The 27,851-nt window shown below is 39.4% G+C and overlaps 1 protein-coding gene across 2 annotated transcripts in view; it reads right to left on the minus strand.

The window, feature by feature from the left end:
• Window positions 1-3,523: 3,523 nt before the first annotated feature.
• The window catches only part of MAEL (maelstrom spermatogenic transposon silencer), a 57,385-nt gene continuing 33,057 nt past the window's right edge, over window positions 3,524-27,851 (minus strand). For both annotated transcript variants that reach the window (XM_025287430.3, XM_006057299.4), the window contains exons 9-12: window positions 8,024-8,086; window positions 7,147-7,279; window positions 4,603-4,678; window positions 3,524-4,068 (exon numbers count right to left, since the gene is read on the minus strand). In XM_025287430.3, coding sequence (XP_025143215.2) covers window positions 3,881-4,068; window positions 4,603-4,678; window positions 7,147-7,279; window positions 8,024-8,086 — 460 coding nt within the window. In that variant the 3' untranslated portion in view covers window positions 3,524-3,880. The remainder of the gene's footprint in view (window positions 4,069-4,602; window positions 4,679-7,146; window positions 7,280-8,023; window positions 8,087-27,851) is intronic.

Consider the following 27,851-nt stretch of genomic DNA (forward strand, 5'->3'; position numbering starts at 1 on the left):
TAGGTGAGTGATCACACCATCATGATTATTCAAGGAGTTAGATATGATAGATTGAGTGCCTGAAAAAGTATGGACAGAGGTTTGTAATGTTTACAGGAAGCAGTGGTCAGAACCATTCCCAAGAAAAAGAAGTGCAAGAAGCAAAATGCCTGTCTGAGAAGGCCTTACAAATAGCTGAGAAAAGAAGTGAAAGGCAAAGGAGAAAAGCAAAGATAAACCCATCTGAATGCAGAATTCCAAAGAATAGCAAAGAGTGATAAGAAATTCTTCCTAAAGTGAACAATGCAAAGAAATAGAGGAAAACAACAGAATGGGAAAGACTAGAGATCTCTTTAAGACAATTAGAGATACCAAGGGAACATATCATACAAATATGGGCACAATAAGTGACAGAAATGATATGGATCTAACAAAAGAGATTAAGAAGAGGTTGCAAGAAAACACAGAAGACTATACAAGAAAGATCTTAATGACACAAACACAATGGTGTCATCATTCACCTAGAGCCAGACATCCTGGAGTTTGAAGTCAAGTGGGCCTTAGCATCACTATGAACAAAAGCTAGTGGAAGTGATGGAATTCCAGCTGAGCTATTTCAAATCCTAAAGGATGATGCTGTTAAAGTGCTGCACTCAGTATACCAGCAAATTTGGAAAACTCAGCAGTGGCCACAGGACTGTAAAAGGTCAGTTTTCATTTCAATCCCAAAGGGCAATGCCAAAGTATGTTCAAACTATTGCAAAACTGCACTCACTTCACATGCTGGCAAAGTAATGCTCAAAATCCTCCAAGCTAGGCTTTATCAGTACATGAACCCAGAACCTCCAGATATACAAGATGGATTTAGAAAAGGCAGAGGAATCAGAGATCAAATTGCCAACATCATTAAGATTATAGAAAAAGCAAGATAATTCCAGAAAAACATCTACTTCTGTTTCATTGACTATGATAAAGCCTTTGACTGTGTGGATCACAACAAACTGTGGAAAATTCTTAGAGATGGGAATACCAGACCACCTCACCTGCCTCCTGAGAAATCTGTATGTAGGTCAAGAATCCAATAGTTAGAACCGGACATGGAACAATGGACCAGTTACAAATTGCGAAATGAGTATGTCAAAGCTGTATACTGTCACCCTGCTTATTTAACTTATATGCAGAGTACATCATGAAAAATGTCAGGCTGGATGAAGCACAAGCTGGAATCAAGATTGCCGGGAGAAATATCAATAATCTCAGATACGCAGATGACACCACCCTTATGGCAGAAAGTGAAGAAGAACTAAAGAGCCTCTTGATGAAAGTGAAAGAGGAGAGTGAAAAAGCTGATTAAAATCCCAACATTCAAGAAACGAAGATCATGGCATCTGGTCCCATCGTTTCATGACAAATAGATGGGGAAACAATGCAAACAGTGACAGCTTTTATTTTCTTGGGCTCCAAAATCATTGTGGATTGTGACTGCAGCCATGAAATTAAAAGATGCTTGCCCCTTGGAAGCAAAGCTATGACCAACTTAGACAATGTATTAAAAAACAAACATTACTTTGCCAACAGAGGTCCACCTAGTCAAAGCGATGGTTTTTCCAGTAGTCATGTATGGATCTGAGAGTTGGACCATAAAGAAGTCTGAGCACCGAAGAACTGACACTTTCGAATTATGGGTTTGGAGAAGACTCTTGAGAGTCCCTTGAACTGCAGGGAGAGTAAAGCAGTCAATCCTAAAGGAAGTCAACCCTGAATATTCATTGGAAGCTGATGCTAAGCTCCAATACTTTGACAACTTGATGAGAAGAGCCTACTTCTTGGAAAAGACCCTGATGCTGGGAAAGACTGAAGGTAGGAGGAGAAGGGAGGAGAGGACAAGTTGGTCGGATGGCATCATTGATTCATTGGACATGAGTTTGAGTGAGCTCTGGGAGACGGTGAAAGACAGGGAGGCCTGGCGTGCTGCAGTCCGTGGGGTCGCAAAGAGTCAGACACGACTGAATGACTGAACTCAATTACTGTCAACATGCTGATTTTGAAGAAAGATAAAATGGTCTCATAGCTTATAAAGATTTAAAAACCAATCTGCTAGTAGAAAATGCAATATATAAAGGTACATTCAATAACTGTTCCTTGTTTAAAGATCTGATATCAGAGACAGAAGAAAAGGAGGGAAAAAGACAGTGAGGATATGAGTAACATGGTCTTTGGAGGCAGACATGGTTAACATTTCTTTCACAGAGTAGCTATATGACCTGAATCTCTGAATTGCATGTGTGGACTCTGTCACTCAGTTGTGTCTGACTCTGAGGCTCCATGGACTGTAACCCAGCAGGCTCCTCGGTCCATAGAGTTTTCCAGGCAAGTATACTAGAGTGGGTTGCCATTTCCTTCTCCAGGGGATATTCCCAACCCAGGGATCATACCTGCATCTCTTTTATTTCCTGCACTGGCAGGCAGATTCTTTACTACTGTGCCACCTGTGTGTGTAAGATGGAATCGTATCACCTTCTTCAGAGTGGTTATTAAGAACTTTACAAGATGTATGTGTATATTTGTGTAAATGTGTGTGGGTGGGTGTATCTCCACAATGTAGGTACTCAGTAGTAAAGGAGAATACGGCTATTGAGAAAAATTAGAGTCCAAGTAATTCTCCTGGGTTTTGAGTCAAACAGACCTAAATTAGATTGCTGTTTCTGCCATAGTAAGACCATACTGCCATCTATGGTCTTATTATGGTTCCAAGAAAAAAGGGTTACTATATCTCTTCTCCTACTCCAGGGCTATATGCTATGCTATGCTATGCTAAGTCACTTCAGTCGTGTCCGACTCTGTGTGACCCCAGAGACGGCAGCCCACCAGGCTCCCCCGTCCCTGAGATTCTCCAGGCAAGAACACTGGAGTGAGTTGCCATTTCCTTCTCCAACGCATGAAAGTGAAAAGTGAAAGTGAAGTTGCTCAGTCGTGTCTGACTCTTAGTGACCCCATGGACTGCAGCCTACCAGGCTCCTCTGTCCATGGGATTTTCCAGGCAAGAGTACTGGAGTGGGGTGCCATTGCCTTCTCCAGGGCTATATAATAGACCTAAATTAGATTGCTCTTTCTGTCATAGTAAGACCATACTGCCATCTATGGTCTTACTATGGTTCCAAGAAAAAAGGGTTACTTTCTCTCTTCTCCTACTCCAGGGCTATATAATAGCCCAAGTAGAGAACATGAGCCAGTTTAAGTCAGTCACAAACAGGCCAAATTCTTGACTCAAAATATATCTGCTTGGAATATGCAGAAGGCCTTGTGGTCAAGTAAACCTGGCATCTGGTCACTCTCCAGCCATATGATTTGGGGAAAATGACATAATCTCCTTTTGGTTTCTCATTCTTCAGATGACTTTTGCCAAAGTCAGCATGTTTCAAAGACTTTAAGTAGAAAAAGTATTTTTGTTAAAGACTAATTTTTTTTAGATATTTGCAATGAAAAGAGCTGGTCTCAAGGGTACCATTCCACATTTCATAATGGAAAGAAATACATAAAACTATTTAAAAATCTTTCATAACAGATATTCAATACCTTTATTGTGGAGGAAAAGATACAAAAATATAACATTCCCAAAAGCACAACTCTTAAAATGCTGGTTTTATTACAGGACTCAAAACTTTAATGGCATTCCCATAATACAGTCAGAAAGTAGAACAAGCCCTAAAAAAAAAAGCAAAAATGCCAAGATCTTCTCCAACCACAATTATTTTTAATCCATGAAACAGAATTTCCTTACAAATTAAGTAGTTTTTATAGTAATGACATTTATCATTGATGTCATCTGTTTAATATATGACTATAGTCAGAAGGGAAGTTGGCCCTGTTATTTTTCCAGAAATTGAAAAATGTACCATCATTAAGATAAGGAAGAGAAAGATTTGTATCCATGTTTTGGGGATGTGTAAGGTGAGACTGGAGTCTCACAGTTGGAGAATTTATGGATATTGCTGGAGGAACTGGAGATGCTCTCTAGTAAGCGGGTAATCCCTCTTCCCCGAACACTGCTGTTTTGGCCAGCGATTTTCACCCCAGATGGGTAGTCACCTAGGATATTAAAAATACAAGAAAAGAAATGTAGCAATTTTACAGTCTTATTATAAACAGCTTCCTCAGTTGATTCATCCAACTGCACGCCTTTCACTAAACCATGATTAAACAGATCATCAAAAGGGGAGATGATTCTTAGAGTAGATGCCAAAAGGCTGAACATTCTTTTTAAGTCCTGGAAATCTTAATTGAAGTTCTTCAGGGACCATTTGAAAATTCATGTCACTAGCTTTTTTAAACTTTCCCATTTCCTCAAAGACACCCTCACATCAAAACTATAAAACAGTAGCTGCTACAAGAGTAACAGGCTTTATTTTAAATGCCCTGAACAAAATTCTGAAGAGTAAGTTAAATTTTATCAAAGTGATAAAAAGCCACACATATCCAAATGAAGTGCTTTTGACAGGTAAAACTCCCAATTCAAAATTCTGATGTCCTAAAGCCAATCTGGAATTGGTTTAAGTACCATACCCTGGGATCTTAGAAAGACCCTAACTTTTTGAGGTGCCTTATTAAACATAAGATGCTTACCAGTGGGTGTGTTTGATCTTTGTTCTTGATTAGAAGAGCTGAAATGAGAGAATCCTGGACTCTCAACCCTTAGCTTCTATAAGTAAAAAGCAACCAACAAACAAACAAAAAACAGTGGGAAACATTTACTTCTTATTACTGGATCATCTATTTCAAATTACTCCTTAAATACAAACTAACACCCACTTTCCAATGTCTAATCAACTTTTGAAGAGTACTGTTGTAAAAGGGAAAGCAGAAGGAAATCTTCGAGGGGGTAATTATAGCATAAAAAAGGGTTTTTATTTTTAAATATGAGATCATACAATGTTTCTAACAAGAATGACTCAGAAAAGAAAGAAACCCTAGTGATGAAGGAAACAGTATAAAACCATTAGAGCCATGTCCTTAGGTAGGTGAGAGAATGAGATATATAGAAATAGAAGGATTAGCCTTAGATAGAAACATAGACAATTCATGCATTAAAGCAGAGTATATGGTGAATGTAATGGTGGGAATACATGGAAAACCTCTTGATTGCTTCTATTTCCTCGGAGAAGGAGGGGATAAAAGCGTCAGCTAGAACAAGGATGAAGGAAGAGGTGACGGAAGTTTGAAGTGAGCAAAGATGAGAAATAACTGTCTAGGAGAGAGGAAGATTAATCAAACCAGAGAAATGGACAACTGCCACGCACTGCTAAGGGCTCACTTGAAGTTGGTGTTGATAGATATTCAATACCACCAGTCAGTATGGTAGTTTCTTTTCAAATGTATAAGAACAGAGTAGGTAAAAAGCTGATTTAATCAGGGTTGGTGTTTATTAACCAAGTATGATGAAGAATGAAAGGCCAATGGAGTTGACAGTGCAAGTGAGTGGAAATAACAGAGCAAGGAATCTAAACAGGGAAGGATGGAGGTGAAGGGCAAGGTGAGGAGAGAGTGCAGCACTGTCCACGTGTGAATGGACCCCCAGAGTTGTGCAATGCAGTGACCCTGCGAAGGAGGGCTTCCGCACAGTGGGGACATAGAAGGTCTCAGTCAAGGTGAAGGAGCTGTTGGCACTGAAGTACCAGAGAAAGACAGCGGTGGTAGGAGAGTAGGATGCTTGAAACTGAGATTGTGGGAAGATGCCACTGGGACCTAGACTATCATGGGAGTGGATATTTGATGGATGGCAGGAGATAGTACCACTGGAGAAGTACCACTGCCTGCAATGCAGGAGATCTGGGTTTGATGCCTGGACTGGGAAGATCCCCTAGAGAAGGGAAAGTCTACCCACTCCAGTATTCTGGCCTGGAGAATTCCATGGACTATATATATAGTCCATGGGGTCGCAAAGAGTTGGACACGACTGAGCAACTTTCACTTTCTTTCACTGTACATTATCAGGTGTTTAGCAGGCTTACTGGTGTCTACTCACTAGATGCCAGCAGCACCCCCTTCCCAGCTGTAACAACCAAAAATGTCTCCAAGTGTTGCCAAATGTCTCCTGAACGGCACAAAAATGGGTCCTAGTGAAGAATTACTGCGCTAAGGGTTAACAATACAGAAAGAGAACAGTTTTGCCCAGATTTTAAAATTATCACACAACTAAGACAGACTTTTGGGGGGGTTGACATTTCTGGGTTTTAACAAAGAGATCTGTGAAACCACCACGGCAATTAGGAGACAGAGCCATCCTATCACCTCAAAAACCTTCCTCACACTATCCCTTTTACAGACACACCCTCTCCCACCTGCTAGGAGCCACTGACATGTCCATCATTATCATCTGTATTTTCAAGAATGTCACATAAATGGAATCATACAGTATATAACCTTTTGAGACTGCTGCTTTTGCTAAGCATAAGTAGTGCCTTTGAGATTGATACTAATAGTTATTTGTATCAATCATTCATTGCATTTTGGGGTTCCCCTTTCACTATTTTATTGACTATTTTAAAATAACAATACTTATTTATTATCTACTATATTCTAAGGCAGAATTCTTAGTACTTTCGTATACTGCTACATTCAACCCTACAACTACTAGTTCATTATTATTATTGTTCTACAGTTAAGAAATCACAGAAAGTTCAAATAACTCGCAGTCACACAGCCTATATGTAGCAGAGCCTGAAGTGAAATTCAGGAATTCTAACTAGAGAGCCCATACTCTTAACTGCTATGCTTTCAGTAGTATAGCGAGGCCTATGAGTAAGTAAATAGCAAGGAGGGAAGAGAGGTGGTAGAGAAATTATATTAGCCTCTAATCAAATCCTGAATCAGGTCTTGTACTTAAAATATCTACTTCAAAAATGTGTATCATATAATTTTTTGAATAAATGTTTGAATGTGTTTTGTATAAAGACTAATGCCAAATGTCCCCCAGAGGAAAAAATATACCAGGAAAGAAAATGATCTTATGCAAAATTCAACTGGATTAAAAACTGATATTCCATGAAGGATTAAAAAAACTTCTAAGAGAAGAGAGAACCAAAAAAGGAAAGCTCGTTATCTGTTATGGACCAGGACCACACTGAGCAGGACATAAGAAACTAGCAGCAACCAGAGTCAGCTCCGTACCTGGTAACGCCCTGCATCCAACACAACCATTTTGGGTGTCACACTATTGCTGGCCTCGTAATCTTGAAGCGGTACATGAGCCTCTGTGAGCTGGATTCCAAAGAGAGTGGCTAGAGAATTACTGATGCAGTACCTTTAAAAAGGAATTCAAAATGTTCATTATCAGAATCTTATCTAATTCATTTAAACAGCAGTCACATTTTAAAAATTTCTAACAAAGTATGTGAGAGATATTGTAAATCTGGGAAAAATATATTTAGAGATGTGAATAAAAATGGGAATTGGTAGCAGGATGTCCATAAAATTGGACATCAGTGGTAACCAATACTTTGATTAGCAAATATAATATCAGCCTCATTATGAAAGAACAGGAATGACGGTAAAGATTACCAGAATTCTCATATATTTAAGTCAGCAAGGAACAACACCAGAAGGAGGGCTAATACTTAAACACTTATTCATTCTCAGACCAACTATCAGCAGCTGTATAAAGTCATCAACAGAGCACCTAGAGATCTGAGGCTGCAAGTACTTTCCTGACAAAAGGAAGAGAAAAGGGTCTGTATTTTTTGAGCACCTTCACAAGGAAGTGCTGTTCCTAATGACAGTAGGGGATTTTGCTTTCCTATTGGAATCCTAGAAGGAAAAATTCAGCTTAAGTGCCTCTGAAGGGTCAGTCAAATTGCTCAGGTGGTAACTACAACCAACAAGTAGTAACAGTGATAATAAAAGTAACATGATTTTAAAAAGCGCTTGTTTTAAAAGGGAACTGTGGAAACAGAGGAGAAGAGTGATGCATCCTGTATGTCAAAGCAACAAGGCAAGTTGCAAAGAATTCAATGCAGATTAGAGTATTATGAAGACACTCCTAACTTACGCAATTTTCTTGCAAACAGCTAAAGCACAGAAGAGAATATCATTTTCTTCATGCCACTTGCACCTGTACAAAAAAAGACTTTAATATCCTGATCTAATGAGTTTTCATGTGCTAAATTTCAACCTTACTTAGGGTCAGTTTTTCTTAAATGATTTCAATTATTACTCAAATACTAAAATTTCTAATTTAACATACAAAAATAAGATTTTTAAAAAAACAAGTTTTTTACATTACTTCCTCAGATTCAGATTCATGATATATTGCAAATAACACACAACTATAAAAAGACAAATTTTACCTGGAAATAAAATGAGAGTTCAGGAGACATTTAGTGACTATGGTTAGCAAGCATTCATAAAACAAGCATTTACTGAATACATACTACTTACCAGGCTTGTTCTAGGCATTAGGGATACAGCATTGAGTGAAACACACTTAGGCATACAAAACTTACTTTCTAATGGGGAAGTCAGATTAAAGATATGTAGATATAACATATAGTAAGTTAGATGATAAGTTCTAAGAAGGAAAAAAAAAACAAAAAGGTGATATGAAATGCTACAGAAGGGTGACATTTTAGATAAGTTAGGCAGGGAAGGTACGACTAGAAAGGGGATGTTTAAGTGAAGACTTCAGGCAGTGATGTTAAAATGACCAACAACATACATACAAGAACCACTATAAACCTGCATATATCTTTCCCCTGAGTGCCAAAGTCTATTGAGACTCAGAACAGCATTACCTGCATAATACTGGGTTGGCCAAAAAGTTTGGGGCTTTCTGAAAGATGAACAAACTGTTTGGCCAATCCAGTAGGAGGCTTGCCTCAACTTAGCATGAATCTCCATTTAAAAATTATAAACAGGGTAAACAGTAAGTACTGCATGTCTATCTACTAACCACTAAAGATAAGGAGAAGGAAATAATCTCATTTATCATTACATCAAAAAGAACAAAAAATACCTAAAAATAAACCTACCTAAGGAGGCAAAAGGACTGAAGTTCAAAAACTAGAAGATACTGATTAAAAAATCTACGATGACATCAACAAACAGAAAGATAAACCATATTATTGGACTGGAAGAATCAATATTGTCAAAATACCACCTCAGTCTACTGATTCAACACAATCCCTGTCAAATTACCAATGGAAGATCAAGAACAAAAGACTTAATATTTTATGGAAATACAAAAGACCCCAAACAGCCAAAGCAATCCTGAGAGAAAAACAGAGCTGGAGAAATAAGATTCCTTGATTCAGACTATACTATAAAGCTACAGTCATCATGAACAGTATGAAAGGGCAAAAAGATATGACGTTGAGAGATGAACTCCCCAGCTGGGTAGGTGCCTTATATGCTACTGGGAAGAGTGGAGCAATAGCTCGAGAAGTAATGAAGAGGCTGAGCCAAAGCGGAAACAATGCCCAGCGATGGATGTGTCTGGTGGTAAAAGTCAAGTCCGATGCTATAAAGAACAATAATGCATAGGAACCTGAAATGTTAGGTCCATGAGTTAAGATTAAATGAATGTGGTCAAACAGAAGATGGCAAAACTGAATATTAGAAAGCAGTAAACTAAAATGGAAGGGAATGCGCGAATTTAATTCAGATGATCATTATATCTAAAACTGTGGGCAAGAATCCCTTAAAGGAATGGAGTAGCCCTCATAATCAACAAAGGAGTCCAAAATGCAGTACTTGGTGTCATTTCAAAAATGCTAGAATGATCTCAGCTTGCTTCCAAGGCAAACCATTCAATATCACAGTTCAGTTCAGTTGCTCAGTTGTGTCTGACTCTTTGCGACCCTATGAATTGCAGCACGCCAGGCCTCCTCCCTATCCATCACCAACTCCAGGAGTTCACTTAAACTCACGTCCATCGAGTCGGTGATGCCATCCAGCCATCTCATCCTCTGTCGTCCCCTTCTCCTCTTGCCCCCAATCCCTCCCAGCACCAGGGTCTTTTCCAATGAGTCAACTCTTCACATGAAGTGACCAAAGTATTGGAGTTTCAGCTTTAGCATCAGTCCTTCCAATGAACACCCAGGACTGATCTCCTTTAGGATGGACTGGTTGGATCTCCTTGCAGTCCAAGGGACTCTCAAGAGTCTTCTCCAACACCACAGTTCAAAAGCATCAATTCTTTGGTGCTCAGCTTTCACCACAGTCCCAACTCTCACATCCGTACATGACCACTGGAAAAACCATAGCCTTGACTAGATGGACCTTTGTTGGCAAAGTAATAGCTCTGCTTTTCAATATGCTATCTAGGTTGGTCGTAACTTTCCTTCCAAGGAGTAAGCGTCTTTTAATTTCATGGCTTCAATCACCATCTGCAGTCATTCTGAAGCCACCAAAAATAAAGTCTGACACAGTTTCCACTGTTTCCCCATCTATTTCCCATGAAGTGATGGGACCAGATGCCATGATCTTAGTTTTCTGAATGTTGAGTTTTAAGCCAACTTTTTCACTCTCCTCTTTCACCTTCATCAAGAGGCTCTTTAGTTCCTCTTCACTTTCTGCCATAAGGGTGGTGTCGTCTGCATATCTGAGGTTATTGATATTTCTCCCAGCAATCTTGATTCCAGCTTGTGTTTCTTCCAGCCCAGCGTTTCTCATGATGTAATCTGAATGTAAGTTAAATAAGCAGGGTGACAATACACAGCCTTGACGTACTCCTTTTCCTATTTGGAACCAGTCTGTTGTCCAAATCAAAGACCCAATCACTGATGCTGAAGAACATGAAGCTGAACAGTTCTATGATGGCCTACAGAACCTACTGGAACTAACACCCAAAAAGGTGTCCTTTCATCACAGGGGACTGGAATGCAGAAGGAAGTCACCTGGAATTACAGGCAAGTTTGACCTTGGAGTACAAAATGAAGCAGGGCAAAGGCTAACAGAGTTTTGCCAAGAGAACACACTGGTCATAGAAAACACTCTTTTCCAGCAACACAAGAGGCGATTCCACACATGGACATCACCAGATGGTCAATACTGACATCAGACTGATTATATTCTTTGTAGCCAAAGATGGAGAAGCTCTATACAGTCAGCAAAAACAAGACCTGGAGCTGACTATGGTTCAGATCATAAGCTCCTTATAGCAAAATTCAGGCTCAAGCTGAATAAAGTAGGGAGAACCACCAAGACATTCAGGTATGACCTAAATCAAATCCCTTATGCTTATACAGTGGAGGTGATTAACCGACTCAAGGGACCAGATCTGGTAGAGGAGTGCCTGAAGAACTATGGATGGAGGTTCATGACACTGTACAGGAGGTGGTGACCAAAACCATCCCCAAGAAAGAGAAATGCAAAAAGGCAAAATGGTTGTCTGAGGAGGCCTTACAAATAGCTGAGAAAAGAAGTGAAAGGCAAAGGAGAAAGGGAAAGATATACCCAACTGAATGCAGAGTTCCAGATAATAGTAAGGAGATATAAGAAAGCCTTCTTAAGTGAGCAATGCAAAGAAATAGAGGAAAATAACAGAATGGGAAAGACTAGAGATCTCTTTAAGCAAAATGGAGGCATTTCATGCAAAGGGGAACATTTCATGCACAGATGGGCACAATAAAGGACAAAAATGGCAAGGACCTAACAGAAGCAGAAGAGGTTGAGAAGAGGTGACAAGACTACACAGAAGATCTGTAAAAAAAAGCTCTTAATGAGCCAGATAACTATGATGGTGTGATCACTCACCTAGAGCTAGACATCCTGGAGTGTGAAGTCAAGTGGGCCTTAGAAAGCATTACTATGAACAAAGCTAGTGGAGGTGATGCATTTCCAGCTACGCTATTTCAAATCCTTAAAGATGATGTTTTGAAAGTGATGCACTCATTATGCCAGCAAATTTGGAAAACTCAGCAGTGGCCACGGGAGTGGAAAATGTCAGTTTTCATTCCAATCCCAAAGAAAGGCAATGCCAAAGAATGTACAATTACTGTACAATTGTACTCATTTTACATGCCAGCTAGATTATGCTCAAAATCCTTCAAGCTAGACTTCAAGAGTATGTGAATTGAGAACTTCCAGATGTACAAGCTGGATCTGGAAAAGGCAGAGGAACCAGATCTCAAATTGCCAACATACTCTGGATCATAGAAAAAGCAAGGGAATTAAAAAAAAAACACCTACTTCTGCTTCTCTGACTATGCTAAAGCCTTTGACTGTGTGTATCACAACAAACTGGAATATTCTTAATGAGATGGGAATCTCAGACCACATTACACGCCTCCTGAGAAACCTGTACACACGACAAGAAACAACAGTTAGAACTGAACATGGAACAATGGACTGGTTCCAAATTAGGAAAGGACTATGTCAAGACTATATGCTGTCACACTGCTGATTTAACTTACAAAACAGAGTACATCCTGCAAAATGCTGGGGTGGATGAATCACAACCTGGAATCAAGATTGCTGGGAGAAATATCAACAACGACAGGTTTGCAGATGATGCCACTTTGACAGCAGAAAGTGAAGAGGAACTGAAGAGCCTCTTGATGAAGGTGAAAGAGGGGAGTGAAAAAGCTGGCTTGAAACTCAACATGCAAAAACAAAGATCATGACATCCAGTCCCATCACTTCATGGCAAACAGATGGGTAAACAGTGGAAACAGTGACAGACTATTTTCTTGGGCTCCAAATCACTGCAGACGGTGACTGCAGCCACAAAATTAACAGATGCTTGCTCTCAGGAAGAATAGCTATGATAAACCTGCTGCTGCTAAGCTGCTAAGTCACTTCAGTGGTGTCCGACTCTGTGGGACCCCATAGACCGCAGCCCACCAGGCTCCCCCGTCCCTGGGATTCTCCAGGCAAGAACACTGGAGTGGGTTGCCATTTCCTTCTCCAATGCATGAAAGTGAAAAGTGAAAGTGAAGTCACTCAGTCGTGTCTGACTCCTAGCGACCCCATGGACTGCAGCCTACCAGGCTCCTCCATCCATGGGATTTTCCAGGCAAGAGTACTGGAGTGGGGTGCCATCGCCTTCTCACAACAAACCTAGACAGTGTATTAAAAAGCATAGAAATCACTTTGCTGACAAAGGTCCATCTGGTCAAAGCTATGGTTTTTCCAGTACTCATGTATGGATGTGAGAGTTGAACCATTAGGAAGGCTGAGTGCTGAAGAAATCGATGCCTTTGAACTGTGGAGAAGACCCTTGAGAGTCCTTTGGACATCAATGAGATCAAACCAGTCAATCCTAAAGGAAATCAACCTTGAATATGCTAAAGCTCCAATACTTTGGGCACCTGATGTGAAGAGTCAACTCACTGGAAAGACCCTGATTCTGGGGAAGATTGAGGGCAAAGGAGAAACAGAAACAGAGGGTAAGATGGTTGGATGGCGTCACTGACTCAATGGACATGAGTTTGAGCAAACTCTGGGAGATAGTGAAGGACAGGGACACCTGGCGTGCTGCAGTCCATGGGAGTGCATACAGTTGGACACGACTTAGCGACTGAACAGTAACAACAACAATAAATGGCGCAAGTAGAGAGTTATAGATCAACTGAACAGGATAGAAAGCCCAGAAATAAACCCACACACCTAGGATCAATTAATTTACAGCAGGAGGCAAAAGAGAACCCCATGAACAGTATGAAAAGGCAAAAAGACAGGACACTGAAAGAGGAACTCCCCAGCTTAGCAGGTACCCAATATGCCACTGGAGATCAGTGGAGAAATAACTCCAGAAAGAATGAAGAGATGGAGCCAAAGCAAAAACAACACCCCATTTTGGATGTGACTGGTGATGGAGGTAAGGTTTGAAGCTGTAAAGAGCAATGCTGCATAGGAACCTGGAATCTTAGGTCCATGAATCAAGGTAAATTGGAAGTGGTCAAACAGGAGATGGCAAGACTGAACATTGATTTTAGGAATCAATGAACTAAAATGAACTGGAATGGGTGAATTTAACTCAGATGACTATTATATCTATTACTGTGGGCAAGAATCCCTTAGGAGAAATGAAGTAGCCATCATAGTCAACAAAAGAGTCTGAAATGCAGTACTTGGATGCAATCTCAAAAATGAAAGAATGACCTATGTTCATTTCAAAGGCAAACCATTCAATATTACAGTAATACTAGTCTATGCCCCGACCAGTAATGCTGAAGAAGCTGGAGTTGAACAGTTCTATGAAGACCTACAAGACTTTCTAGAACACCCAAAAAAGATGTCCTTTTCATTACAGGGACTGGAATGAAAAAGTAGGAAGTTAAGAAATACCTGGAGTAACAGGCAAATTTTGCCTTGGAGTACAGAATGAAGTAGCTGCTGCTGCTAAGTCGCTTCAGTCGTGTCCAACTCTGTGGGACCCCATAGATGGCAGCCCACTAGGCTCCTCTGTCCCTGGGATCCTCCAGGCAAGAATACTGGAGTGGGTTGCCATTTCCTTGTCCAATAAAATGAAGTAGAGCAAAGGCTAATAGAAGTCTGCCAAGAAAACACACTGGTCATAGCAAACACCCTTTTCCAACAACACAGAAGACTCTACACATGGACATCACCAGATGGTCAACACCGAAATCAGATTGATTATATTCTCTGCAGCCAAACATGGAGAACCTCTATACAGTCAGCAAAAACAAGACTGGGAGCTGACTGTGGCTCAGATCATGAACTCTTCATTGCCAAATTCAGACTTAAATTGAAGAAAGTAGGGAAAACCACTAGACCATTTAGGTACGACCTAAATCAAATCCCTTATGATTATACAGTGGAAGTGAGAAATAGATTCAAGGGATTAGATATGATAGAGTGGCTGATGAACTATGGATGGAGGTGCATAACACTGTACAGGAGGCAGTGATCAAGACCATCCCTAAGAAAAAGAAATGCATAAAGCAAAATGGTTGTCTGAGGAGGCCTTACAAATAGCTATGAAAAGAAGAGAAGTGAAAGGCAAAGGAGAAAATGAAAGATACACCCATCTAAATGGAGAGTTCCAAAGAAAGGCAAGGAGTGATAAGAAAGCCTTCCTCAGTGATCAGTGCAAAGAAATAGAGGAAAACAATAGAATGGGAAAGACTAGAGATTTCTTCAAGAAAATTAGAGATACCAAGGGAGCATTTCATGCAAAGATGGGCATAATAAAGGATAGAAATGGTATGGACCTAACAGAAGCAGAAGATATTAAGAAGAGGTGGCAAGAACACACAGAAGAACTGTACAAAAAAGATCTTTAAGACTAAGATAATCACGATGGTGTGATCACTCACCTAGAGCCAAACATCCTGGAATGAGAAGTCAAGTGGGCCTTAGGAAGTATCACTACGAACAAAGCTAGTGGAGGTGATGCAATTCCAACTGAGCTATTTCAAATCCTAAAAGATGATCCTGTGAAAGTGCTGCACTCAATATGCCAGCAAATTTGGAAAACTCAGCAGTGGCCATGGGACTATAAAAGGTTAGTTTTCATTCCAATCCCAAAGAAAGGCAATGCCAAAGAATGCTCAAACTACTGCACAATTGCATTCATCTCACACGCTAGTAAAGTAATGCTCAAAATTCTCCAAGCCAGGCTTCAACAGTACGTGAACTGTGGACTTCCAGATGTTCAAGCTGGATTTAGAAAAGGCAGAGGAACCAGAGATCAAATTGCCAACAGTTGCTGGATCATGGAAAAAGCAAGAGAGATGCAGAAAAACATCTATTTCTGCTTTATTGACTATGCCAAAGCCTTTGACTTTGTGGATCACAATAAACTGTGGAAAATTCTTACAGAGATGGGAATACCAGTCCAACTGACCTGCCTCCTGAGAAATCTGAGTGCAGGTCAAGAAGCAACAGTTAGAACTGGACATGGAACAGATTGGTTCCAAATCGGGAAAGGAGTACGTCAAGGCTGTATATTGTCACCCAGCTTATTTAACTTATATGCAGAGTACATCATGAGAAATGCTGGACTGGATGAAGCACAAGCTGGAATCAAGATTGCAGGGAGAAGTATCAGTAACCTCAGATACGCAGATGACACCACCCTTATGGCAGAGTGAAGAGGAGGAACCAAAGAGCCTCTTGATAAAAGTGAAAGAGGAGAGTGAAAAAGTTGGCTTAAAACTCAACATTCAGAAAACTAAGATCATGGCATCTGGTCCCATCACTTCATGGCAAATAGATGGGAAAACAGTGGAAACAGTGACAAGACTTTATTTTGGGGGTCTCTAAAATCACTGCAGATGGTGACTGCAGCCACGAAATTAAAAGATGCTTGCTTCTTGGAAGAAAAGTTATGACCAACCTAGATAGCATATTAAAAAGCAGAGACATTATTTTGCCAGCAAAGATCCATTTAGTCAATGCTATGGTTTTTCCAGTAGTCATGTATGGATGTGAGAGTTGGACTATAGAGAAAGCTGAGCACCGAAGAATTGGTGCTTTTGAACTGTGGTGTTGGAGAAGACTCTTGAGAGTCCCTTGGACTGCAAGGAGATCCAACCAGTTCATCCTACAGGAAATCAGTCCTGAATAATCATTGGAAGGACTGATGCTGAAACTGAAACTCCAATACTTTGGCCACCTGAGGGCGAAGAATTGACTCTTGGAAAAAACCCTGATGCTGGGCAATATTGAAGGAAGGAGGAGAAGGGGACGACAAAGGGTGAGACAGTTGGATGGCATCACCGACTCAGTGTACATGAGTTTGAGTAAACTCTGGGAGTTGGTGATGGACAGGGAGGCCTGGCGTGCTACAGTCCATGGAGTTGCAAAGAGTTGGACACAATTGAGCAACTGAACTGAACTGAAGGAGACAAAAATATATAATGGAGAAAAGATAGTCTCTTCATTGAGAGGTGCTGGGAAAACTGGAATGTAAAGGAAATGAAATTAGAACATTCTCTAACATCATACATAAAAATAAAGTAAAATGGATTAAAGACCTCAATGTAAGACCAACTATTATAAAACTTAGAGGAAAACACAGGTAGAACAACTCTGACATAAAAATCACTGCAATCTCTCTTCTGACCCACCTCATAAACAAAATAAAAACAAAAAGAACAACTGGGACCTAATGAAACCTAAAAGTTTTTGTACAGCAAAGAAAGTCATAAACAAGACAAAAAGACAATACCCAGAATATGAGAAAATATTTGCAAACAAAGCAATCAACAAGGGATTAATCTTCAAAATATACAAACAGCTCTTGACAGTTCAGTATCAAAACCAAACAACCTAATCAAAAAAATGGGCAGAAGACCTAAACAGAAAGTTCTCCAAAGAAGACATAAAGATGGCCAACAAACACATTAAAAGATGCTCAATATCACTAACTATTGGAGAAATGCAAAGCAAAACTATGAAGAGATTTCATCTCACAATGGTCAGAATGGCCATTATCAAAAATTCTACAAACAATAAATGCTGGAGAGGGTGTGGAGAAAAGGGAACGCTCATACACTGTTAGTGGGGAATGTAAGTTGGTATAACCACTTTGGAGAAGAGGATGGAAGTTCCTTAAATATGCTAAAGACAGACCTACCATACGATCCTACAATCCCACTCCTGGGCATATTTCCAGAGTAAACGATATTTCAGAAAGATACTTGTGCCCCAATGTTCACTGCAGCACTATTTCCAACAGCCAAGACACAGAAGCAACCTAAATGTCCATTAACAGAAGAATGGACAAAGATGTGATACATACACACAATGAAATATTACTCAGCCATAAAGAATGAAATGATGCCATTTGCAGTAACATGGCCTAGATATTACCAAGTGAAGTAAGCCAGAGAAAGGCAAATATTGTATGACATCTGCCCATATAAGCATATGTAGAATCTAAAAAAAATATTAAAATTTACTTATTTATAAAACAGAAACAGACACACGGAGCTAGAAAATAAGAAAGCTGTGGTACATATACACAATGGAGTATTACTCAGACATTAAAAAGAATTCATTTGAATCCGTTCTAATGAGATGGATGAAACTGGAGCCTATTATACAGAATGAAGTAAGCCAGAAAGAAAAACACCAATATAGTATACTAACGCATATATATGGAATTTAGAAAGACAGTAACAATAACGCTTGTATACTAGACAGCAAAAGAGACACTGATGTATAGAACAGTCTTATGGACTCTGTGGGAGAGGGAGAGGCTGGGAAGATTTGGGAGAATGGCATTGAAACATGTATACTATCATGTATGAAACAAGTTGCCAGTCCAGGTTCGATACATGATCCTGGATGCTTGGGGCTGGTGCACTGGGATGACCCAGAGGGATGGTATGGGGAGGGAGGATGGAGGAGGGTTCAGGATGGGGAACACATGTATACCTGTGGCAGATTCATTTCGATATTTGGCAAAACCAATACAATATTGTAAAGTTTAAAAATAAAGTTAAAAAAAAAAAAAAAGAAAATAAACTTACAATTACCTAAGGGGAAAGGTGAGGGTGGAGGGATAAATTAGAAGGCCAGGATTAACACATATACACTATTATATATCAGAGAGAGAACCAAGGAGGACCTACTGTATAGCACAGGAAATTCTACTCAATACTCTGTAATAATTTATATGGGAAACAGAATCTGAAGAAGAATAGATACATGTATCTATAACTGTATCACCAGGTTGTACACCTGAAACTAACTCAACATTATAAGTTAACTATACTCCAGTACGGAGAAGGCAATGGCACCCCACTCCAGTACTCTTGCCTGGAAAATCCCATGGATGGAGGGGCCTGGTAGGCTGCAGTCCATGGGGTTGCTAAGAGTCGGACACGACTAGGCGACTTCACTTTCATGCACTGGAAAAGGAAATGGCAACCCACTCCAGTGTTCTTGCCTGGAGAATCCCAGGGACGGGGGAGCCTGGTAGGCTACCGTCTATGGGGTCACACAGAGTCGGACACGACTGAAGTGACTTAGCATAGCATAGCATACTCCAGTAAGAAACAAACAAAAGAAAACTAAATCTAGTTCTCACATGTCCATGTGGAATCAAGAAATTTTAAGTTTCCAGTTAGTTTTGCCCCTTGTTCAGATCTTAATTCCCAAGAGCACCTACTTAATATACACATTTTCCATTGGAGATATTTTAAATGAAAGCAATTGAAAATGTTACAATGTATCCCGGTATTAAAATAAACTACAACAACAAAAACCCCAGAAAAATCTGACTCCAGGGAAAAATGTCTCCAGGGAAAAATGTCTCCAAATCTCATCATACTGTTGAAAAGGACATTATTTTGATCTGTTTTTATTTATACTTACTGATCTCCCTCCAAATTATCCCCAAAGATGAATGTATTTTCTAGTAAAGGACGATTCATTCTAAAAACTGTCAATAATCAGAACTTTGTATACTGTTATGATAATATGCATTATGCAACCTCAAATCTAGCTTCAACTTTAATACATTTCCAATGTGCTTCCTTTATGAAGTTCCACTCTAAAGTAATAACATAAGATCATAAGTGAGTATGTCTGTTAAGTCTGCAACTCACTCCCGAAGTTTCAAAACTATCTTATCCATTAAAATTATGTGCAGCATAGAGGACTTTTGCACTCTTCCCTTGATATCCCAAGGTCTCTGATCTCTTTTCCTCTTATTTCAGGGCTAAGTTTCCTCCTTTTCAAGGATAGGCCTGCCTTTCCCTTTTCTTAGGAACCACCGTCATCTGACAGTTACTGATGCCCTCCACTCTAGTCAAACTGACTCACTGCTTTTTCTCAATCAGACTCTCTATGTTTTCAACCCTGAATCACTGCTCAGGCCATGTTATTCTTTTGGAAAGGTCCTCCCTTTAACCCAAATTTCTGCTCAAAGAAATTCTATCAATACAGTATACTAACGCATATATATGGAATTTAGAAAGATTGTAACAATAACCCTGTATACCAGACAGCAAAAGAGACACTGATGTATAGAACAGTCTTTTGGACTCTGTGGGAGAGGGAGAGGGTGGGATGATTTGGGAGAATGGCATTGAAATATGTATAATATATATGAAACGAGTTGCCAGTCCAGGTTCGATGCACGATACTGGACGCTTGGGGCTGGTGCATTGGGACAACCCCGAGGGATGGCATGGGAAAGGAGGAGGGAGGAGGGTTCAGGCTGGGGAACACATGTATACCTGTGGAAGATTCATTTTGATATATGGCAAAACCAATACAATATTGTAAAGTTAAATAAAAAAAAAGAAAGAAATTCTATCCATCTTTCCAGAAGAAGCAAATAAAACATTTATTCTATAAAGTACTTCATATATTAAATACATGAAGCAATTCCTCCCTCATGTGATTTATCATAATCTTTTGAAATTCTTTAAGAATTTTCAGGAATTATCATATATAACTCACACATAATGTGCTTTACTGCTCTTATCAGATAGGAGACTCTGAGGGCAAGGGCAATCCTGTTACTCTTTCCCTTGTTTCCCACAGAACCTAGTCTCATGCCTTATATACAAAAGTTATATTTGTTAAATATCAAAACCTCAAGTTGGACTAAGAAAAACCTTCTCAAGTGATGTCAAAATAGAAAACTGCACCTCTTAAAACTATGAATGCTTCTAGCTCAAGATGCCTAAATTTATCTCCTCTTGCCCTTAAGACCCTATCAAAATGAAAGTCAAACAGTCATAGTAGTAGATGCCCACAATAAAGGAGAAAACAGGAAGAGGCCTCCAAGGAAGCGAGTTTAACAAATCTGTGGGATACAGAAAGTAAATGAAGGAGTGATAACTGATGGAACTAGACAAATGAAGTCCCAGCCTTCAGTGCTCAGGGATTAGGCAGCACAGACGCTAATCTACCTATGGACCTCTGGAGAAGCTCTGAACTCATGGACATGTCCCTGGCCAGAGAGCAGAGGCAAGCTATGAGACTGGACTTCTTCTGTACAGAGAACAGTTAACTTCCCTGACTCCATGCACGGAAGTGACCTGTTCTTGGAGAAGTAGGCAGCAGGCATGGGTGCTGGAAACCAGGGAAAAACCCTCAGGATTCTGGAGTTCATGATTCCACCTCCAGCTTTACAACCAGCTCCTTGTCTGCTTTCCCTCAGCAAAGCTTGGTCAGTTGACAGTCCCCACTGGACAACACAGATCACTTATTCTGTGAGCGCTTATTTACAGCCTCATTCTAAAATGTGAACAGAGCCAAGGACAATTCAGACATTCAAGGAAAGCCTGCAACACAAGAAAGGTCCACATAGGAAGGTCACAGGAAGACGGAGAAGGAGAGGGAAGCCCGGAGTGCTGCAATTCATGGGTTCGCAGGGTCAGACACGACTGAGTGACTCAACAACAACAGGAGGATCACAACTCCCAACCCAAAAGGATGAGATAATCCAGGGAAACAAAGCAAGCTAACACTTCTGCCCCACCAACAAGTACCCCAGTGAGATTTGTGAAATTACTGCATCTATAATCCTAGGTTTTCTCTTCATCTCTTCAACCCTCATCAACACTGATGATTGGCTATGATGATTTATATGGACAGCAACGGTGGGCTGAAAGGTTCTAGAAGATCAAAAAGTCAATCTCTCCCCAGCTTGAAAATGTCAGAGTTTGTGAGGGCTCTGTGCTGGGCCCTCTTCTCTCTGCATCCTCTGCCTAGATGATCTTCATCTATACCCTGTAAGATCCATTTAGGCAGAGGATTTGGCTTTCTTCATTGCGTTTTCAGTATCCAGAACAGTGCCTGAAATATAGTGAAACGAATGCTGACATTATCCAAACTTTTCCACTGAGTTCTAGGCCAGAACGACCAGCTGCTTACATACTATTTCTAGAACTTGCCTCACCAGGGCCTCAACATATTCTAAACTTCCTCCTCTTTCATTTCCTCCTCTACTCTGAGGTCTACACTAGAAACCCGTGCACTGCCTTTAGGTCTTCCTCTTTTCATCGTCTCTTCCTGTACCCAGCCCATCAGCAAGGTCCACTGATCTTGACCAATCTGACAGCTCCTTACTCAGCTCTAACTTTGCTGCCACCATCCTTGTTCAAGCCATTTCTTACATGGACCAGAGAAATGACTAATAAGTACAGGCTCAATACCTTCTTTCTTGACCTCTCCTAATACATCTGTTAAATACTCACAAATTTTTAGAAATCTTAGCTAATCCTGTTGATTCTCTAATTTGATAAAATTCCTTCCCCTAGCTAACAAGGCCCTATCTTTATGGTCCTTGCTTATTGCTTCCATCTCATGAAATCTCCCCTTTGCTCACTAACTCTCCAGTGAGACACACAGATTGTCTAACAGCTTCCAGTAAACACCAAGTTTTCACCTCAAGGTCTTTGCAACCCTCTGCTCAGGATGCTGTTCCTTCTATTTTTAGCAAGGCTGCTTCTCTCCTCTTGCTTAAGATCTCAGTTTTAATGTTAAGTTATCAAAAAAGTCTCCTTAACATTCTAGGAAGCAGTCTACTTTTCTGCACAGTATTTCTTACTATAGTACCCTGCTGACTTCCTTATCGCTGATCACAGTTAAAACCACTGTTGTTTTTTTTTTTTTTTAACAGGGTGTTTCTCTTTCCCACTTAACTGTGAGCTGCATGAAAGCAGAGACCATATTAATCTCATTCACCACTATATGTTTGGTAAGTGCCTAGGACACTTACTGGGACATGCTTAATAAATATTTGTTGATTAAATAAAAGCTGCCTTGTTTCAGTCAGCAGGTCACAGTGAATTAGTCAAAAGACAATTATGACAGGAAACAACAAGGAGAATGGGGGGAATTTATAAAAGTTATAAATACTCTAGCCTTCAAAATAACATGATTGTCATTAACAGCCTGTTTAAGACTCTTGCTACTGTTTTTATGCAACTATATTCAATTTCACCAATATAAAACCCACCCATTTCTCCTGGAGGTAGAGACAATATTTATCAAAAACTTATTACAAATTTTAATAAACTTTAAGAAGTTTAAGAGCAGTGTTTGAAATGAGTCATATCTAGCTTATATGAACTGAGTCCTATCAGCTTATATTAACTAACAAATTCTAACAACTGTCCACTAAAACCAGAACTCCTTTGTAAGATACTATTTGGAATCTTCTGAATATATGTATTCAGAATCATACGACATTATGAAGCTCAGGAAAAGGCAGATCCATCCTTTCCAAAGAAATGTATCATTACAGTGCTTAAAGTTCTATGTAATGCTTCTGTCTTTAATAGGATCCCATGGCACAGACCCCCCAAAACGCCTTACACCAAAGCGACACTATTCCTGTTGCAGCCCGTACATAATCTGAGACTCAACTCTGTTTCTTCAATTCTAAAATGATTTTTTCACATTTTAACTGAAGGTGAAATGCAACATACAAAGTAAAGCATTCTACAATTGCTATTGGTCAGTCTAGAAACAGTTGAAATTGCCTAAACAAGTACAAATTTTTTATTTTTCAAAGAAGTCATATATAGTATTTTTATTTTTATTGCAGTATAGTTGATTTAGAATATTGTGTGAGTTTTAGGTACACAGCATAGTGATTTGGTATTTTCACAGATTATATTCCACTACAGGTTATTACTAGATAATGGTATAGTAATTCCCTGTGCCATACAGTATATCCTTGTTGTGTATCTATTATGTATATATTAGTTTGAATCTGATCATCCCATACTCCTAAATTTGTTCCTCCTTCACCCACTTTCCCTTTGGTAACCACTCTAGTCTGCCTTCTGTATCTGTGACTCTGTTTCTGGTTTGAATATACATTTGCTTATTATTCTTGATTATCTAACAACTGTAATCTTTCAAAATTTTAGTCAATAAACCATTGAGAAAATATTGATTTGTCTCTGAAATTTTCTATTGATATCATCTCACAAGATCAAGAAAGAACCAGCATCAAAATCTGCATAAAAGGTGTCTATCACTGGCTTGGTAGAAAATCCTGAGATAATAGTGCAGTTATCTTTTAAGAAATGCTGCACTACCACTCTGGATGGCACAGAGACAATAAAGTCTAAAAACACAGACAATGATTCTGGATATGAAATTTTAGGCATACTTTAGTGAGTGGCTGAGGCAATGGCATATAAATCTAAATATCCTAATACATCATCCATAAACTTAAAGCCTAACAAGAATAAACAAAACAAAGTACAGGCCTGCAGCATAACTAAGAGAACATTATAAGACTACAAGCATCAGTTACCTATAAATAGAGGGAAAAAAACCCACCTCTTAATTTCCAATGGAGTCATTTCTCAAGTTCACACCCAAGCCTTTACATAACTTCATATAGAGAGTGGAGCCCAGAAAACATGAGGGAAGAGAGAAGGGAAATGAAGAGCCCAAGATTAAATCATAATCATTCCCACAATGAGGAGGTCCATAAATATTCAGAATCCTGGTAAGATCAGAGCACTGACTACAGGAAAGGCACTTAGAAGTGCCTGAAGACTCTAGAAGGCAGCTTGGAAGGCAATGTTTCTAGGCAGCAGAAGGCAAGAGGATAAAGTCCTTCAGAGATTGTGTGAGGAGTAAAAAAGCAAAGAGGGGGAAATTTAATATTTTCCAGAACAAGGAAAGCAGAAGAAGAAAAAAAAAAGTAAAGACATAACCACATCCCCACCGCCCTGAAAGCATTCAAAGAAACCATACTTTATTTTACACTGACAGAAGACAGAGTACTTAAACTATACATTTCAAACCACTGGAAATAACCACCTCTGTCCAAGAAATGCAAAGGAACAACACAAAGCCACTGTAGGAGAAAACAGAAAACGAGAATCACTGTCATTGATAACTCTCCCCACCCTCACTCCTGCCCAACCCACCCCCCCCCCAAAAAAAAAAAAACCACGAAGGAAAAGAAAACTGTAACGTAACACCATAACACAACAAGGACTTCCGGGGTGGCTCAGTAGTAAAAAACAACAACAAAAAATCCACCCGCCAATGCAGGAGATGCACGTTTGATCCCTGGGTCAGGAAGATCCCCTGTACAAAGAAAATGGCAACCCAATCCAGTATCTTTGCTTGGGAAATCCCATGGACAGAGGAGTCTGGAGGGTTGTAGTCCATGGGGTTGCAAAGAGTTGGATACTACTTAGCGACCACACACACATTCTACACTGTTATTAATATATGAATTAAATATCCTCAAACAAAAATGCTGATAATATGAAAACATGGCCTAAATAAGAAACTTCAAAACTAAGAACAAAAATAAGACATAAGGGTTGACAAAACTCAGAAAAGAAAAATCGTATAGGAAAATAACTGAATTTCAAACTACCTAAGGAAGAACAGATACAAATGAGAAGTGAAAAACTAAAGAAATTGGAAAACTAACATAAGAATAAGAGATTAATGAAAGATGAAACAGGGGTGAGAAAGAGTGACCATAAAGATAGGTAAAATAGACCAAACATACATATATCAGACATCCTTAAGAAAAATGAAATAGAAAAAAATATTACACTACAATCTAAGAAAAATATCCAGAAATAAGACCTGATTCTGCACACTAAAAGGGGCTGCCAAAGACCTGGGAAAACTCACCTGCAATAATGAACTCAGAGACATATCCCAGTTAAACTGTTAGACTTCAGGACTTCCCTGGTAGAACAGTGGTGGAGAATCCACCTGCCAAAGCAGGAGACATAGGTTCAATCTCTGTCCAGGAAGAGTCCATATGTGGTGGGGCAACTAAGCTCATGGGTCTCAACTACTGAAGCCCACTCACCCTAGAGCCCATGCTCCGCAACAAGAGAAGCCACCACAGTGAGAAGCCTGTGCACCACAACTAGAGAAGACCCACGCACAGCAATGAAGACCCAGCGCAAGAAGAAATAAATGAATAAATAAATTTCTTAAAAAACTATTCGAGTTTAAAGATGAAAAAAAAAATCATTCTTAAGGTCTCCAGGCAAAAAAGATAAAAAAAAAAAATCAAGAGAATTTAATGACCAAACTTCTAAAAAACAACATAAAGCAATACAGTACAGCTGTATTTTTTAAAAACTCAAGGAAATAAAATGCAAACCAATGGAAAAAGTTTTAAGCACGCAAGAACACAGTTACTGTCATTCCCAAGAGCCCTTGATCTACTAGATCAAGATTCAGCGAACTTTTTCTGTAAAGGCATCAAATAACACAGCAACCACTTATAACTATAGGAGATGTCCTAAGACATAGACATAAACAATAGTAATGAGACCACCCCATTTTCAATATAAAACAGATCAAGCAGAGAAAAAACATAAAGAGGTAACACAGCTTAAACGACATAATAATGTAGAGCTTATGGGTACTTGTCAAAAGTTGCACCCTGACAAATACATATTGTTCTCATATATCCATAAAACAGTCCAAAAATTGATTATTTAATATGCAAAACACTGGTAACTTTCATAAGGTAGAAATGTTATAAACAATACTTTGAACAGAATTTAAAGACATTAAAGTTTACCAACAAAAATCAGAAAGGCTTTCTTTCCATCTGGACATTTAAAAGCCTCAAATTAACTCTTGGGTTAAAGAGAGCTGGAACTACAGAATTAAAAAAAAAAAAATGACAAAATGCTATGTCAACAACTTACGGGATGCACTGAAAGCCATGTCTGAGAAAATTCACTCTACTAAAAACACTTATCAATTAAAAAATCAAAAAGGTTAACACTGAGCCCACAAATCTAAACAAAGAATCACAAAGTACCAAGAATACAAAAACAGAAATGAATGAGGAACAAAAAAATTAGTAGATCTAATAAACTGAAATCCTGCCATTAAAAAAAAAAAAAAAAAAAGACAATACACGAGGTGTGATTTAGGAGGGGAAAGCAGAAGCACAAATATATAAGAAACCAATAAAACAAGGAATTTTAAATTATAAGAGACTTAGTTTGCAGACTTAAATAAGTCTGGAAACCTATATAAAATGAATAATTTCCTAGGGAAGTACAGATTACCAAAATTGATGCAATTAAAATTAGAAAGTCTAATCAAGTCAACTTTCATAGAATAAACAAAGTTCAGTTCAGTTCAGTCGCTCAGTCGTGTCCGACACTTTGCAACCCCATGAATCGCAGCATGCCAGGCCTCCCTGTCCATCACCAACTCCCAGAGTTCACCCAGACTCACGTCCATTGAGTCAGTGATGCCATCCAGCCATCTCATCCTCTGTCATCCCCTTCTCCTCTGGCCCCCAATCCCTCCCAGCATCAGAGTCTTTTCCAATGAGTCAACTCTTCGCATGAGGTGGCCAAAGTACTGGAGTTTCAGCTTTAATATTATTCCTTCCAAAGAAATCCCAGGGCTGATCTCCTTCAGAATGGACTGGTTGGATCTCCTTGCAGTCCAAGGGACTCTCAAGAGTCTTCTCCAACACCACAGTTCAAAAGCATCAATTCTTCGGCACTCAGCTGTCTTCACAGTCCAACTCTCACATTCATACATGACCACTGCAAAAACCATAGCCTTGACTAGACGGACCTTTGTTGGCAAAGTAATGTCTCTGCTTTTCAATATGCTATCTAGGTTGGTCATAACTTTTCTTCCAAGGAGTAAGCGTCTTTTAATTTCATGGCTGCAGTCACCATCTGCAGTGATTTTGGAGCCCCCAAAAGTTATCACCCCACAAAAACTCACCAGTTTCAGATACACACAATCTATGTGAGAAAAACTGTAAAACCAACTTGAAAGACCCAAACATAGATCTGAACAATGAAAAGACATCTGTCCTTGGATAGAATTCATATGTGAAGATTTCAGTTCTCAAGTTAGTTTATAAATTTAATGCAATCCAAGGAACTTTACAGAACTTCCCTGGTGGCTCAGAATGTAAAGAATCTGCCTGCAATGCAGGAGACCCAGGTTTGATTCCT

Source organism: Bubalus bubalis, chromosome 6, assembly GCF_019923935.1.
Source record: "Bubalus bubalis isolate 160015118507 breed Murrah chromosome 6, NDDB_SH_1, whole genome shotgun sequence".
Classification (NCBI taxonomy): Eukaryota; Metazoa; Chordata; class Mammalia; order Artiodactyla; family Bovidae; genus Bubalus; species Bubalus bubalis.